This window comes from Homarus americanus, unplaced genomic scaffold (genome assembly GCF_018991925.1).
Source record: "Homarus americanus isolate GMGI-L3 unplaced genomic scaffold, GMGI_Hamer_2.0 scaffold34921, whole genome shotgun sequence".
NCBI lineage: Eukaryota > Metazoa > Arthropoda > Malacostraca > Decapoda > Nephropidae > Homarus > Homarus americanus.
In genome coordinates this window covers 3,413,674-3,431,535 of record NW_024741901.1, presented here as the reverse complement: position 1 = coordinate 3,431,535, position 17,862 = coordinate 3,413,674, and the positions used below count along the sequence as shown (strand labels likewise).

At 35.9% G+C, this 17,862-nt stretch overlaps 1 protein-coding gene across 2 annotated transcripts in view; it reads right to left on the bottom strand.

Annotated features, from left to right (window-relative positions):
• LOC121876381 (AP-3 complex subunit delta-1-like) overlaps window positions 1–17,862 on the bottom strand; it is a 63,539-nt gene that overhangs the window by 24,842 nt on the left and 20,835 nt on the right. The window contains exons 10-15 of one of the 2 annotated variants that reach the window (XM_042381452.1): window positions 15,586–15,609; window positions 6,795–6,940; window positions 5,541–5,689; window positions 5,148–5,381; window positions 3,918–4,080; window positions 2,230–2,444 (exon numbers count right to left, since the gene is read on the bottom strand). In XM_042381452.1, the coding sequence (XP_042237386.1) occupies window positions 2,230–2,444; window positions 3,918–4,080; window positions 5,148–5,381; window positions 5,541–5,689; window positions 6,795–6,940; window positions 15,586–15,609 (931 nt within the window). The remainder of the gene's footprint in view (window positions 1–2,229; window positions 2,445–3,917; window positions 4,081–5,147; window positions 5,382–5,540; window positions 5,690–6,794; window positions 6,941–15,585; window positions 15,610–17,862) is intronic. The other variant, XM_042381453.1, reaches the window with a different exon arrangement.

The window sequence follows — 17,862 nt, the reverse complement described above, 5'->3', positions numbered from 1 at the left end:
TGATGCAGTGACCTTGAGGTCTAATGCATTACCCCAAAAAAAATTATCTGGCAAAACTTTATATTTAGAAACTTTGGTACAAGTTTAATTAATAACCCAGTTATGCGAACTCTGTAAACAAGATTGGAGCAAATGAGTGCATACATGCAAAAACAGAAGCACACCAGAACATCCCAGCTTTGCAATGAGAATATAAAAATGAGACAGCTGGGACTGGCTAGTCTAGTAAGTGAATATCAAGTACTTGATACAAACATATTTCATGATTAATTCAAAGAGAAGTCAGTGTATACCAGCAAAAATGAGAAGAAAAATGTCCCTAAAGGTTTAGTTTTCAATAAGAATTACTTGAGCGACATTGTGAATGATAGTTATCAGAGGTATGTGAAATTTCATTACGGCTTTTAAAGAATGATGGCACTCAAATTTTCTATATTAATTGAAAAGTTTGGTCTGTAACTGTAGTATAACTCGAACACCCTAAGAATAGTGGATCTGAGTGATGTGAGCTGGTGAAGATACAGCAAGATAGGTAAAATGGAAGAACAAACAGAGGAAATGCAAGTGAGAAGTTGAAATAATTTAAAGATGTGTAGAAAGAGGAGTGTGTCTACAGGTGATGTATGACCTCTCCCAGTGTATATCCATCAGCAAGGGATAAATTTCTGGATAAGTTGGTGGTCATCATAAAAAGTTGGCAATTGTATCTAACACCAAAAGTTTCAAAATTGAAGATATAAGTTAAAAGTAAATGGTATATGGAATTTAGATAAAAATAGCCAGAAATTATCCCTCTCCCAGGCCAGAGGTGCAGCTAATACAGGCAGTGTGCAGAGCCATGTCAGCCTGGAGTGACACATTCCCTCTTTATATTATTCAAACTCATTCACCCCAATTTGGCCCACTGAGAAGGATGCCTCTGAAACATCATCAGCAGTTTCGGGTGTTCACTTTTGTGGATTCTTCATGATTTCCAGTTATATGTGAAGGGACGTAGCGAGGAGGTGGCAGAAGGGGCGTGTGTTGGGGTGGTAGGATGATATGTGATGGTGAGTGTTGGGGTTGTGGTAATGATGTGTGTGATAGTGTGTCTGGCGACTTATCTAGTAAGGAATATTTCAGTTTAAAAACGTGCACCTCCCACACACCTCTACAATAAATTTATCCTCTTTGAGAGCTCGGACAACCGCAAGTCTCCCCAAAAGTTCTAAAAGCTTCATTATGATTCTTGTAGGTTTCTGATTCACAATGTGTGTATGTATGCATGTGGCCTCCCAGGTTGTGTGGTATGAGATGAAGTGGATGAATAGTGGATATGGTGTGGATGAGTAATGTAGATTATCTGGATGCTTAGTAGAGTTGATGTGGATGTTCAGTGGAAATGACATGGTCTTTAATACTACACGTTTCATTAAATAAGTTTTTAAGGGTTCAATAATTATCAAACAAAGAGAATCAATATACGGATGAAAACTGTAGATCCTCCACCCTCAACAACTGTCAACATGAGCGGTGCGTCGTTTGCCAATCACGTGGATACTGCAGCCGTACCACGTGTTAGTCCCGAGATGTGTAAACATATTACTAATTATGAATATTATGTAAATAAGAGAAATAATTAGTTAAGCGTGTAGAAATAATGAACTGTTTATGGAAAACTAAAGATAATCAAAAATAAACTTAAAGTTATGATGATGCATAATTACAATGAGATCAGTGATGGATGTAATTTACTTGACCATGACTACAATTTCACATCACCTCCACTAAACATCCACATCAATCCACTAAACATCCACATCAATCCACTCAACATCCACATCATATATACTAAACATCCCATCTTATCCTCTGCCACCCACCACCAACTCATGTCTCCCATGATGCCAACTATTGTTAAGTACTGTACATGCATTTTTTACATATCTGTACCGTTTACGATGGATTTGCGTAAAAAAAAGTTTCAATTTTCTTTTGTGCCAAAATACGTTCGCATGTGGTGTGAGCCGAGGCCTACATAGCCCGGAGCCCATGGGTTAATATAATTTCTTCCAACTTCTCCTCATGTCATTCTTGGCCCTGCCCCTGGCTCCCTCCCCACCCTCTACATTTAGACTTAAAGCATCTCTTGACCCAACTGGTCCCATTTGCTCTCCCCACACACCCAAACCATTTCAGCCTACCTCTACACAAAATTTGGCCAATAAACAGTTTGGAAATAACTCTTACCCATCAGGTAGAGGCACTTTCTTCTGGGCTTTGGGAGCCACTGGATTTAGTTCACCCGTCATCAGGTGTATCAGGTCTACTCCAACTTTATCTCCATTTTTGTGGCATTTTTGAACGTACGTCACGACGTGGACAATGCAAGATGCACGTTCTTGTACCTCCAGGTCACCAGATGACACAAACACAGGCAACCGCTCCAACAGCAGCGTTGTTACCTGGTCATAATTGAAGAAAACATATATTAGAGAATCATGTGAAACAAATCAACAAAGGACAAAAATTATTACTGAATTACATTCTATCACATCTACATTACATAACTATAGAGCTCAAAGGCTGTGAATCTGCCTGGACTCATACTGAGTGCAATATAGAGTATTATTACCTACACCTTACGACTTACTGTATAGTATTGTTAGAACAAACCATGTGTGTAATCAAACCCAAAACCATAAAGATTATATGGGGTTTACATAAGTTATTTTGTATACTTTCACTTATCATGTTATCACAGTTAATATGTCAACTTGTAATGGTCAACAGTAAAAGTACTCGTTAGGAAACAAATGTTACTTGGATGGATGACGATAGCCTCTGGACACTGTGACTACATACTTTTTTTAGGGTGATAGTAAAGGAATGACATCAACAGCAAAGCTCTAAAATATTAAACTGGAAAATAATTAAAAATGTGGAGACTTTAGTTTTAAGTTAAACTGAAGATTAAAGTATTGTAGCTGAAGTAAGAACACCAGTACCGGTAAAAATGAATGAGAAGCAGAGACACAGCTAGAAGACAATAAATGAAGAAAATAGAACTGCAGTCAAGATATTAATAGATTTTTCCCCAAACATTTCAACAACTGATTATCTCCAAACTGAATGAATTTATAAGCTGGTTTGGATATGTAAACATCTGGGGTCGCCTCACTTCCTTGCAACACTCCAATGATAAACTCCTAACCCAAACCAACTGAAGCACTGATTCAACACTATATCTTACTACATTACAATTACAGTACAAGTTTGTGATTTCGACGATTCGCGGTAAGCAGATGGTGGCTATGGTGGCTAGCTTGTGAGCCTTTTCCTGCAGCACAATGAGTCACCCCACGCAGCACCTCGTGTTGTACTCTCAAAACTTTAGTGTTTCTGTGTGAAATGGCCCCTAAAAGACTGCCTAGTGTCAATGCTAGTGGAGTGACATGTAAAAGGCAGAAGTCAGTGATGACCCTGACAAAGAAAGTTTTATTATTAGATCAGTTAAAAGAGGGGATGAGTGCTGCTGCGGCTGGTCGGTTGTTCGGTATAGGTATACAGCAGTGCACTAAGGTAGTATAAGTTGCTATTTATGGTTTTGCCAATTTGCGCTATTTCTTGGAACCTATCCCCCGCGAATGGCAAGGGTCTACTGTACTACAAAAACATTAACACTAACAGTAATCATTGAAAATCTTTAATCATAACAACTAGAATAAAACAATTGTATGACAATATTTACATATTCATAATCTCTAACATGGTGAGACAAAGATAGCCATTAAAGAAGCCTACAAAATATCATTGCTCTTAGCAGGGTAATTTTTTAGTAATTCTACGAACAATTTGGGAGAAGCACAAAAATATGGACAGACAAATGCAATTCCGTACATATACAATAAGGATACAAAATCAAAGATATACTGTACCTCCTCTATCATTTCTGAATCATCTTCCTCCTCTGCTGTTGCAATAATGTGAGCATACAGCTTGAGCATGTTGTGGACATATATTGCTTGGATATGTCCTGGAAGAGACACCACCTTCCCTCTCACCATGGATTCCAGGGTAGCTTTGGGGTTAGCCAACAGTCTGTAATAAATCATTCATCTGACTGATGTATCGTGTTTTGAAGGATATTATCAGAGGGTAAAATTATGTAGCTGCTGGCGTGTAATGAGCAAATAATGTACACATAACTTCCAGTTCAATAACTCACAATGTGTCTTAAAAAGAAGTCTGTGAAAATCTAATTGAAAACATATTTATCTACTAAATTTGCTAAGCACGTCCTTCCCCATAAATCACTCAACACTACGCACACACATTGCTGCTTCCTTGATATCATCCCCCTCCTTTTTAGGGCCACCACCTCATCCAAATATTTTCTTCTTGGTCATTTTCTCTCCCTCCTACCTTTCACCTGAATTACTCTCTCTTTCCACAAATCTTAAATTTATCATTGCTGCTACAATATCCGTACCACCTGAGCAAGCCCTGATCCACCCTGCCTCATATTCCCTTTACTTCACATCGCCTCCTTACTTTTACATTTCTTGTTCTCTGTATCCTATTCATCCCACTCACGGCTCTCATACTAATCATTTCTGCCATTTGCTCCCTTCTCTTACATCCAGTGTCCATACAGACAGAGTACCCAATTATGTAACTCTATATTTTCAGCCTTCTGGCTGCCAAGCTCTTTCAATAAACCATTAATTATTATTATTATTATTATTTACCTCCATATTCCAACAAGATAAAATTTTCTAACTGATTCTGTGCCCTCAGTAACTAAATGTTCCTAATGATTTTTAAAATTCCCGTTAAGCCTTCGTTTAGTAAGGTTAGCATAAAGATGTAATCTGCATATTTGTCTAAATGCAAAATTCAACTTCAAGTTTTGATCAATTACTCTACTGTTTCTTCTGATAGTTCACTTCCAGTGTGGAGGCCAATCTTAGCCATTAACAAGTTTCCTCCTTCCCCCTGACAAGTTAATTCCCTTGAAATTAACTTATTTCCTGAACTACAGTACAGTATTTGCATTTATACATTATAATAAGAGAAATAAACTATCTTTATGGTACCCCAAATACCCTAGCTATTTCATTTTACTTGACATTTATTAAAAAGCATACAGAATATTTCCCACTTACTGAGAAAACTCTCCACAGATCCAGGCAGCAGCATACAGCACCTCTGCTATGGAAGACCTTGCTGCTGCAGGGCCAACAATTACATGAGCATTGTCAAGTAACAGTGCCATCTGACCAACAGTAAATTCTCTAACTGCAACAACCCGAATGGCAACATCCATCAGCTGACTGGCAATTAATCCACCGTGCTGTGTTCCTTCCATGCGGCACAACTCCACCAAGACGCTTATATACCTAAGGATATAGAGAAGTACAACAATTTTTTTTTTCTGTACTTACATAAACTTACATATTCTCATTTCAGTACCTGTATCTATCCCAGATTACAACAATAAAATGTAGATATAATATACTACAGACATTATTAACATGGTAAGGCATAACTAAACATACCACTCAAAGTTGGTAATGTACTGGAAGTTGTTTTGTGAACATATGAGTATAATCTTTTGAAGAAGTTCATCACGGTACATGGTGCCCTCTGCTCGGTCCATATGAGTCATTAGACGCCGCACAATCTCCATCACCGTCTTTTTAGTCACCTGAGATTTTAACAAAATTACTCGATGGATTCTAAAAAAAAAAAAGTATCTACATGGTCTCAACCTTCAAATTTCCTGATTCAAAGTTTAATTTAATTATGTTCCATTAAGTGATTGAGTGTATAGAGCACTTGCCTGTTGTCCTAAGGGTCACTAGTTCATACTCATGGAACCCACAGCTCACCCAGCTGTGAATGGGTACCTAATTTTACAGTTGGGGAAGTAATGGCAGTTTAATGTAGTGTTGGTCATGCTACCTCCTCTTATTTTAGACTTAGTATCCAGTGTGGTGTATCTGCACTGCCTCTAACAGGCTTTTAGGACTATGATAAAAAGGTGGAAAATAGAATAACAACAACAAAATCAAGTGCTCTAAATTACACACAACTTACTTCCACTTCACATAATCCTTGAAAGTTTACAGCATTATGATACCGCAACATGTACATCTGAGAACCCAAATGTACCACCACTGAATTTACCATATCTTGCAGCCAGCATCTAATGTCCTTGACCCATTTCTTAATATCTAGTCCTTTATAATTACCATGGCTGAGATTACCAAACATAATATATGGATTAAAACTTGAAAAATTCACCGCTATATTATCTGTTATGCCTAAGTATCCTCCACACTACCACAACAAAAATTAAATAAAATAGTGTTTGCGAAATACATGAGATCCTACCGTTGCAAAAAAAAAAGAAAAGAAAAGAAAGAAGCCTTAAAATTTCCACTTTTCTGTGATTCATACTTTGTGTATAATTCTATAGACACACTTGCTGGGTAGAGAGCCACAAAGATAAACAAAGTCAAACACAAGCAAATAAATAATGTATGCCTCCCTGTATATTCTAAGACATCTTATAAGTCTGGATACTTGACCTACGTGTGCTAGTCATCAGTTGTCGTGGAACAGTACAGGGATATGCCATGACTCTTATATATATAATCATTCCAGGTATACCCACACCCACAAAATTCTTCTCACCGGATTTATATGATCAATAAATATGGGTTTGAGAACCATAAAAAAATTGGAACTCCATGAAGCTGACATCCTTGAATCTAAATTACCCAAGAAAAACTTTAGCCAGGACTTACCATGCCATAAAGAAGATCAAGAGCTCTGAGCCGAATAGATTCATCTTTATCATCAAGACACTGAAGAACCAGATCCTTGTGTGCCTGAACCGACTTTGGATGAGTCTTGAGAATCTTTGACATGGCCAACAGACCCAGGTACTTCACTGTGTGTTACATGTTAACATTAATATACAACTAGAGAAAAAATACATGAAATCATACAAAAAATCATGATACTGTACTGCATATCACAAAATACCTGTACAGTGATTTCTTTTTATGAATTATAATTACTGGAGCTACATATCTGAAGCACTGATGAGTTCTGCTTTTATCAATACCCCCAGGTTTAAATGAATTAAAATCACCCGTCTTTTACATAAATTAATAATAATTTTTCATTCAATGAGTGTTTTTTTCCTGCCAAAGTGGGAACCCCAGCCTCACAAGATCCTTATTCTCTGCACCTATAATGTTAAGAACAAACAAAACTGGGCTCATTTAGAGCTTAATTACACAAAAACTTTACTCTCCAATTATGATACTTTTCTTTTTACAAAAAATTTTGTTTTACAGTACAGTAAATAGGAAATTACGTCTGTGCCATATGGTGTGACTTCGTTGAAAATTAATTTATTACTTTTAAAATGATGTACAGTACTATGCAGAGAACCCAGTTCAGAAAAAAATAACAAAATTCTACCAGTCTTATGCCAAACACAGACAACAGAAATACAAAATTATATGAGTTATGAACATGTTCTGTAGTTTGAAATATTAATGGCTTCTACTAAGTATAATACTATCTATCAGAATTTATTACATTTCATCTTTGGAGTACAAAATAATTAAAGATTTAAATTACTGTGGTTCAAAATTCAATTTAATGGTACTAACAATAAGTCTATTTCAACCCATCACCCACTAAGCTTAAGCAATGCCTCTCTTTACAGTGTGGTAGCCACTGCATAGTTACGTTCATGTACTAACAAGTACTGTATGCTCTGGTCACTTACACACACTTCCACTCTCAAGCAGTGCATTTCTTATGGTACAGTAACTCTTCTTGTCATTCGTTTCTTACTTGTTTTTTCATATCCACCAATTTCTTATACCCTCAATAAATATTATACCTTATCAAATCTAACTTCAATTCAAATTGTCTTCATTCAATGGAGTAAAACCCATTTACTATAAACTGAATAGGTTGGGACCAAGCACATTCTCTTAAATATATTCTTCCCAAGAACTGATATAAACAAGACTTGACTCCACTTTGCTTTTATTTTGTAAACTATAATAATCTTTTGGCAAGTACTTTAGGTGTAATTACTTCAGAAACAATACTGTATATGTATATTCTTTAAAATAAAATTAGAACGCTAATTACAGTTACTGTATTTAAAAATATTTGGTTACAATTCTCCTTAAACAGATCATTTCAATATTTCTCACTTTAAACTGTATACAAACTGTACATGTAAAAATGTTCTACAACTCATTGTTATAAAATGGCAGGGTATGCATAACAATAGTCATCCACCATCACAAACTCCCTTCTCTGGAAGCTCCAACTAGCACATCATCACCGCTCCACTGTTTACATAACACAGGTCCCAACATCCCCCACACATTCCATTTTTCTACCATAACAACTAGCTATCAAATATCATGCCAGTCTTTGAAGTGATTTAGCCACCTGATAGTAAAGACAAAAGGCACTTTGATACACATTTGTTGATGAAATTTCTTGGCTTTCTTTATGATCATCGGTCCTGAAAGAGGTACTACTGTATACCCTCACTGTAATTCTGCTGTTGTCAGTCACACAGAACTTTGTCGAACTCTGAAAATTTGTGTGTTTTACATATTTTCCATTTTCAATTCCTCTGTTAGATTTTGTTTCAGTATAAAACTTCACATTCTGTTCTTTATGCACCATTACCCGGTAAACTGTAAATTGTGCTTGTTCCAACCCCATATTCCTTCATAGGCCCACATATGTTTTTGCCCACCTCAACACAACATAACAGTTCCACTTCCTTGTTTAATGTTAGTGTAACTCATCCATATTATGCACTGCATGATGCTGAGCAATCCATTGATTGTTTTTTGGAAGATCATTGCTGCTACTGAGGTGCGAAACATAACCAATCAGAGTACCGTCCTCATGTCTGAGGGTTGGCGACCACAGTCCTCCACTCTAAACATTCCCGGGCTCTTTTTATCAAGCCTCCAAGGTTTTGTATCTTTCTGGGGACCCAGTTTTTTATTTCAATCATCCATTCCCATCTCTGCCTTCCCCTGGCCCTCCTACCCTTGCAAAAGAGCAACATGAGCTGGCCTGTGTCGACACTATGAATATGTTGTAACCCCTACTCAGTCTTAGCGGCAATTATCTGCCTCACATTTCTGATATTTTAACATTTCTCACTACCTTATCATCCAGGTCTCCCAGTTCTACCCACAAAACTGTAGCTCTTATCTTTTTAAATATACAGTAAAAAAAAAACGTAATTCACATCCTTCTGTTACAAAACATATTACAAATTTAAACATTTCGAATTACATTATCTTTGTACCAGATTTAGGTGCTTGGTCCATGGTTATCAGACATAATGGCTCTAACACTGGGCAATGGTGGAAAACAAGCTGTTTTTCCACCATTGCCCAGTGTTTATATTCAAATTAATCACTATCTTACAAGAATCCCAGCAATGTAAATTATCTTCTCCCAGGTCAGATCAGTGACATTTTATAAGAGAAAAACTTAAAGTCACTCTTAAGGACTGATAAATAAACACTCACTAGACCTTCGGTGCCAACTGTCAAACATATCACCTCAACTCCCCCTATCACCCCCCAACTTCCCAGCCAGGGTTTGGTGGTTTTAGGCTTAAAGTTTTTATCTTATATAATATCAGACTAAAGTTAGAAGAATATAATTTGCATTGCTAGAATCCCTGCAAGACAACGAATAATTTGAATTTCGACATCATATATTTTGCACAAGAGATAAAAATTAATCACCTGTATCACATTCCAGTGTGATTTATGAGTTCTAGTGTTTATGTACGTATATAAATACCGGTAGTAGTGATTTAAGGGCGATTTCCAGGATTTTTAGGAGTGTTTCTGACTTTACGCGTTTTTGGGCTTTACGCGAAGTCCCAGGAATGTAACCCTCGCGTAAGTTGCGAGAACGTAAACCTCACGTAAGTTGCAAGAACGTAACCCTCGCAAGTCTACTGTATGTCTAATAACCATGGACCAAGCACCTAAATCTGGTACAGACATAAAGTGATTAGAAACGTTAAAATCTTGATTCGCGCAGTTAATGGATGAGTACCATTGTTTTTCCCATCAGGTGAAGGTGTTCCTTATATTTTGTAAAAATCTCATCATTCGTAAGGGCTATAGAGCCCCTATTGTTTTGAATTATGGGTGTTTTACTGTACCTGAGAATCTTACTAATAAATGGCATCAATAATGTAAATTCAATGTCTAGTAACCTATTAATATTCCTACTGAACACAAACTATATAAATTTAATTTGGTATAACAAAGGACACACTTATTCACCCTAGACATACAGGTATTATGAAATATGAAAGCACCAAGTTTTAAAAACATTTCTGTAGTAAGAAGTTATTGGTGTAATTATGTAAAATGGAAAAATTATTGCATACAAATATAAATCTATCCTTTACAAGGGGCAAGTTGGTGTGTCTATTAAAATAAAGAACACCATTATAATGAATGTACTTCCTGTATTCAGCAGCCATGTTAATCCACCTTTGATATTTCATAATAAAACACAATATTCATCTGTCCACACTTACTTATCAAATACTGTATGTGAATCAGAATTTTAAGGACTGTATTTATGACAAAGAATAATAGAAGGGAAGTAAGGAAAAATAGATTTTCCATATGCCTCAGACAAGCCCCTTTTAACAGGACAAAAGAAATTAAGAGGCAAAATCATGAGTAGCTGTAAGAGATAAACTAAAATGAGGCATGGAGAGAGGAATTTTGGCTGGAAAAAAGAAAGATGATTGATATGTCAATCTTAATAAGTTAATTTTAGCAGTACAGTATTACGTTCTATACATTATAAAAATGGGACATCAAAACAGACTACATGCAACATGCTTATTTCAAACTGATGCCATTTGTGAAATACAGTACAGTATTGTACAATATACAGTATTTTAATATTATCTCAACTCATGTACTTCTGCCTAAATTTATTTACAGGCAGCAATTAAATTCACTTAAATATGCAAATGAATTACACATGTACAGTTGCAGACAAAATTCCCTTAACACTTGGTAGTATCTGCCAGGTAAGTACTTGCGGATCATTAGGTGAAGAGGATTGGAATTTTAATGTACTTTCTCACATTTTTCTTTGTATTGAGGAGTTTTTTTCCCCATTTCTTGGTTCTGACATAATGTTATGAAAAGCAGAATTATTAGACAAACCGATCACATATATGACCCAGAAGTGAACTCCAGACACAAGTATTGCCAAGTCTTCAGGGAATTTTGTTTGCAACTGTACAAACAGACACTGTTACATACACACATTCACCCATCACCCCTTTAACCTAAAATATACATGAGAAAAAGATAGTGTGTGCTCAATCTACAGCCCTCAGTGTTTTTAGTAACATCTATAACAATAAAATAAATCTTGTTCTATGCAATACAGTATAAGTATCCTAAAATGAAGCGCCTTTTCTGGCTCCAAATTTGAGGACGTAGTCTTTTCCTGCTAAATGCTGGGTGGCCATAAACAAGTCTGACTGCATTAACTATTTATTTAATTAACTTTTCGACTTTACTTTTCATAATTTTAAAGTCAATTATTTTCAATAGTATTAATGTTTTGTTTCCATTTTAATCCTTTATAATCCAACACCAAAACTACCACATTCCACTCCCAAATATGAAGTGAAACCAGTGCACCAGCCCTCAGGTGTAACATATGTTTTTGTTTGTTTTTTAACTGAGTAATAACCACTGCACTACGACAAACACAGCCAATAGTGTATATTCATTTACACTGAGGTCTCCATATATGTAGAAGCACAGAGGTCGAGTAGATACAGAACTCGCCTCCTGTTCCAAGCGTCGGTGGTTCAATCCCCAAGCACTCCCAATTCACCCAGCTGTAAATGGGTACCTAGGTTTACAACTTGGAGAAGTGAATGCGGTTGAATAAAATACAGGCCATGCTGCCTCCTTGTGTACCGTATCCACACTGTCTCTAGGGGCAGTAATGCCTAAAGGACCCACTTTCACTACTTCTTTTTTTCAATCCACATATGCAGGTTCGGTATACAGTACTGCATTGTATATTCATCCACTTAAATGCAAGGACCTCATTTCTACCATTCCCTCGGGTTATTCATGAAAATTTGCCCTTATGCGAGCTGGTGCAAGCAGGTATGGTGTGACCTCTAGTGTAAGAAACCCAACATAAGTCTGCTAGCAAAGGCCACTGGGCCCAGCACACCACGTAAATACAACATGAGTCATCTTGAGTCTGAACAACTACAGTCCAGGGAGCAACTGTTTAGACTCCAGGAGTTATAATTTGTTAAAAGAAAAAAATTAAATGGTGGAATAAGTGTTAAAGTGAGAGAAAGTGGTCTTAAGATTATTGTTTATTGTATTTGATTCCTCACTGGTTGCTCAGTACTGTACCTACAGGTCTAGTTCATATATTGCAATGGTAACTGGGTTCCCCTGTGTCATTTTCTTGGTTGACTGTATGGTGGTATCTCCTCTTAGGGCCTTGAAGCTTGTTATACAGAGGTCTGTTGGGTTCCTGTACATGTTTTCAACATATCTTTCAAAGCTTGGACACTTGATCTTGATGTTGTGTAGCGTAGTCTTGCGGTGGATTATGTTGAAAGCATTGGAGGTGTCTACCATGAGTACAGCCTCATAGGCATGCTGCTCAAATATCTTTATCATGGCATGAATGGCAGGTTCTCCTCCAGCCTGGTAGCCAGCACATACTTGCAGTTTCCCTGCAGCTGCCCTGACATCATCGTTGACCACCTCCATTATACGTTTACCAATAACTTGTCTCAGCAGTTCCCCCACCCTTGTAGAGCTACATCCTGGATTTTTGTCCAATGGGATGAGGCAGTTGGCCAATACAGCTTGTAGGTGTTAGTAGTAGTAGTCAGGTTTCTGGCAAACAACTTTACCAATAAGAGCAAGGGGGCTTCAACCTTAACAAACAAGAATTCACCATGGTGTGAATGAAGGGAGGTTTCATTTGCATGAGGCACAATAAAGTAAGGGTCCTCACAGGGAATACGCTTAAGGAGATATTCGATGACATCACTGTAGAACCCACCCTCCTCTCATTGGGTGGCAAGCATTTCCTTTACTGGACTGTCAACACAGCTAACTAAGCCTGTGTGGACGTCAGTGCTTGAGGATTCTGGACAAGCTGACAGCATGCCTTCTTTGATATCAGGATATTCAATCCCCTGGCCACATGTCACTATGACCTGTCTCTTGAGGCTGCACACAAGAGATGTGGTTACAAAGTGAACAGAGTGTCTGTAAAAAGAGTCCAGAACATGGACAAAGGCAGCTTCACTACTCTGGTGTTCACAATATCTGGTGTTATTAGAAAAGAGGCAGTAACCCAGAACCTATGTCATGGTCTGGTTAAAGTGTCACCTATCCTTCTCTTTGCTCAGGTCTGCTCTGCTGTGTCTCAGGGGAAAAAGATCAAAGATCTTTAATCCCTAATCCAACAACAGTAATGGAATGTTGCACAAATCTGCAACTTAACTAACTCAGCTAGGGTAGACACTTTTGTAATTAGATAGTTAGGTAATAAAATGAAGGAGGTATGGCTATAAGGGGAGGTTGGAGACCCCAAAAATAGCAGTACGCATAGTAGTAATAATAATAGTAGTAGTTGAAACCTAACCAAATCTAACCAAATTCAAGGAAATTTGGAAAGGAAAAATCTGGTTTGGTAATAACAATGTGCTCTAAGGACCTACTTAGGTGTCACGGACAAAATGTTTAAAAAAATTTCTGCTGAACTGTATGATCATACAATAGTGGGAAGGAGGAAGAGAGAAGGTCGGGTATGCCTTGGCCACCCTGTACAACTAAACTCCCAGTGCTTTTGTGTCTAACAGATTCATTACAAGCCAGTCATCACATAAGTTAAAACATCATTTATATTTTCCTTTATCATGTTCATTTCTATGAATTTGTAAAAATAAAATAAAACAGGGATGAAAAATTCAGTTTGGTAATGAAGAAGATGGATTTGGTACCGGCTGCAAAATCAGAGTTAGCAACCGTGCCTCAGCCTCCCACACCTTCCACCCATCCTGGCACCACCACTCCACTCCCACCCAGTGTCCAACTACCTGTCTTGATGTTGTCATATTGGTATTTTTTTATGTATACAGTATTATGTACCATACTGTACTTAATATTTAATAAAACCGTTTTGGAACAGTTATTGCATATTTTTTGGCCTCTGGAACCTAACTAATCAATTAAACTATGACTGGCAATGTCTTCTGGTAATAACCCACCAATCATCATGACTCGACTGTACTGTGTCCTTACTCTGAAAACTGTTTATGCTTTTTCCTTACAAATTTTAAAACTTCTCTGAACATTTAACAAAACAGAACACTATTAAATTATAAATGTTCAAATACTGTACTACTGAAATCACGGATAACAAAGGTTTAAGTTCCCAATAATCCTTCGACACCAAAATATTAAACTGCGGATATCATCTTATATGCCGAATGCTAATAACAGTAAATTCATATAATTTAGTAGCATTACAAATAATACATTTGAAACATTTAATTTGTGGCTGCCTGCATCATAATCAACAAGAGAGTTTCTTATCTAAATAGCAAGAGATATAATAAATAACCTTTTAACTATACAGTGTATTCTCAAAAAGTGCAACCTGACCAAGAATAACTACATAGAGAAATCTTATGGCGTAACTATTAGATAAAGTGGTATTGTATAAAAACTAATTTACACACACATGCACGCACGCACGCACGCACACATACACACGCGCACACACACACACACTATTTCCATTCTTGGCATCAATGAAAGTATTCCACATAATAACATCACCATAAAAAGACACACTTAAATTGAATAATTTCAAAAGTTGGACAAATACTTCAGTAAAACCTATGACATGAATACCAACAAATTTCTTTATCTTTGAAGAAATTTATTAACAATATTCAAGCATTAATTTGGCAGCACTAAAATACTTATATTTTTATATTACTAATGAAGTACAGTACATGACATGCCATAAGTATTTACAAATATGGTACAAGCCAATGATTTAATGTGCACTACTAAGCCTTGATTATCCATCATTAATTATCTTAACCACTGTCACACCCAGGCTACTAAAATTCCATCTGATCATCATCTGTGCAAAAATAATTGATATACACAAGAATAAAACCATTAATACTGTTATCAGTGTATACTGTAATTTTTTGTTTTTAAGAAACTCAACATGGATAACTAAGGCATTTCAATATCATGTACATTTCATTTATTGTTATCTTATTTATGAGGTAATAAAACCTCTAAACAAACACATGCTCCTTTCAACTAATGAAAAAAAAAGACACGAGTAAAATGCTACTAAGAATAATGATGGAAACTCTGCAAATGATATTTAAGGAAAACTTGCATGCGTGATTAATGTCCCACCACAAAACATTCAAAAAAATCACAGAAATCTAGCACACACCTACTTTGCCTGTCTGAGCCTGTACTACAGAGAGTTTGGGAAAAAATATTGTTACTGATTGAGGCCTTAAGAGTGTGGTAGATATAAGTAGGTAATTACTTAATCTAATTTATGGAAAGGATTTTAAAACTTTTTTCTTTAAACAATGAACACTGAGTTTAGAATAATCTGCAAAGAAGAAGAGAACCTAAATCCCCTAGATATGATGCAATCCTTGAATTAGACAGCAAATCATAGCTAACATTCCTCTATTTTCGAAACTCTGGTTTGTTGAGATTCTGACATATTGTTGAGGCTGACTGTACAGTACCACACCATGGCTAATAAAACAGAAAAGGACCAAGAGTAGATGGAAGACTTCAAATATATTGAACTCCTTCTAAATATTAAGTCCAAAAGAGGCAAGTGAAGAGTAAAAAATGTATTAATTAAGGATACTGGATTGTAAGAGTCTGCATAGTGTAGAACTTTATGAACTCCTCTGGTTTACTGTTACAAATTATCTTTTTATAACATTTATGAAACTATTAGACCATTATACTGTAAACATTCTTTTAACAGTGTGATATGGAATTGCCAGACAATGAAATAAGTTAATATGAGTGACCAGTTGTGTATAAAACATGACAATCATCTACACATCTCCATTCAGTATCTAGAATCATAGTGATGGGGATATTGTTTGTAATATTACAGTACTGGCTGTTTCAGGACCAAGAGATCAAGTTTTCCCAGCTCTCAAGATTATAATGAAACCCCTAATTTAAAAATACCCCAGTTTTAAGCAATTTTATCCTTATTTTCATTCCCATTCTCATGAGGTGGAGCATCTACCAAAGGTCTCACACACAAAAAATAATTTCAATTCTACTTTGTGTGAGAGTACAGACTCTCACATTCCAAGACTTTTATCAAACCACTAAGCACTTTAAACTTGTGTTCATTCACATTTCAACATATTCATATCATTTGGATCGTAGAGTACCGGGTATATCCAAGTTCAAACAGCATCCCCAAATGCATCCTTTGAACCTAACCAACTTGCTCACTGACTGCATCTTAAGTCTGCTTTCACTTTATGTGCCCCTATGCAATATCATACGACTCTTACCTAAAACTCATAATCTCTCTCATTACCAAGCCATCACTATATACAGTATTTTCATACTTATCAATTTTGAATAACTTTATCACTCCAGAAGTCTTTTTCAAGCCATACAGTATATCCTTTATTTGTCTATTCTTTCCATTCTTATAACCATAAAATTTTCATTTCATCTTAAGTGTTCTCATGTTTCCCCCATCTACATATAATAAACAAAGATATCATAAAAATTTTATAATACAATGAGCTGGAAAAAGGACTTCATGAAGTAGTGTTCTTTTAAATTCTACACTAAATGTTTACTATTAAACTCCAGCTCTTCTTGCCAACATATTCTACTCACTATTTTTTTTCCACTGCCTTTGTTATTGAACAATGGTTCTAGGTGTTAAATGCCTGACAATAATTAGTTTTAACAAAAATAATTTTGGTAAACATGTACAATAACTTGTACATTTAAATCTAACCAATTTCCTGTAATTCGGCAATATTTCTAGTAAATTTGATCTTCAAAAGAGAAGTACAGTAATTTAATACAGTACCTTGAAAAAAGTTAAATATTCTTGTTTTGATCTACAGTATTCAAGGTGTACAGTATAATGGCTTTATCATTAGAAAATACTAATCCCTTTACAGCTGTAAATACATAAACCATCCAAAAATTTAACACCTATCTAGAATTATAAAAATCTAATTTAATGATAAATAACAAAAATTTAATGCAAATTGACAATATCTTTCTTCATATTTCATAAGAATAAATGGATTAGCTTATAAAGATGGGCTTACCAATAATACTTTAAGCAACATAAGCAGTAAACTTATTTAATAATTAGTTAAGAGGCTCTAGCATTATTTTTAAATCAGAGCCAGCAAGAACTAGTATAAAAATTGGCTGGTAGTGGAGGGTTAACTTGTCATGTTGCAATATTTAGCATGGAAATAAAACATCTCTATTACCCTTAAATGTTGTTTACAAACAAGTCAGCTCTAAGTTATTAAATAATACGTAATGAGCACAAAACTTATCAAAACACTAATGTACTGTATGTTAAAAAAAAAAAACTTTCAAGAAAAATTTACCATCTAAATGTAAAGCAAACTATTATAATATAAATGTGTTGTTTTAAGTAAATAGTATTGCACTGTATAAAATAAGGCCTGAAAGCACT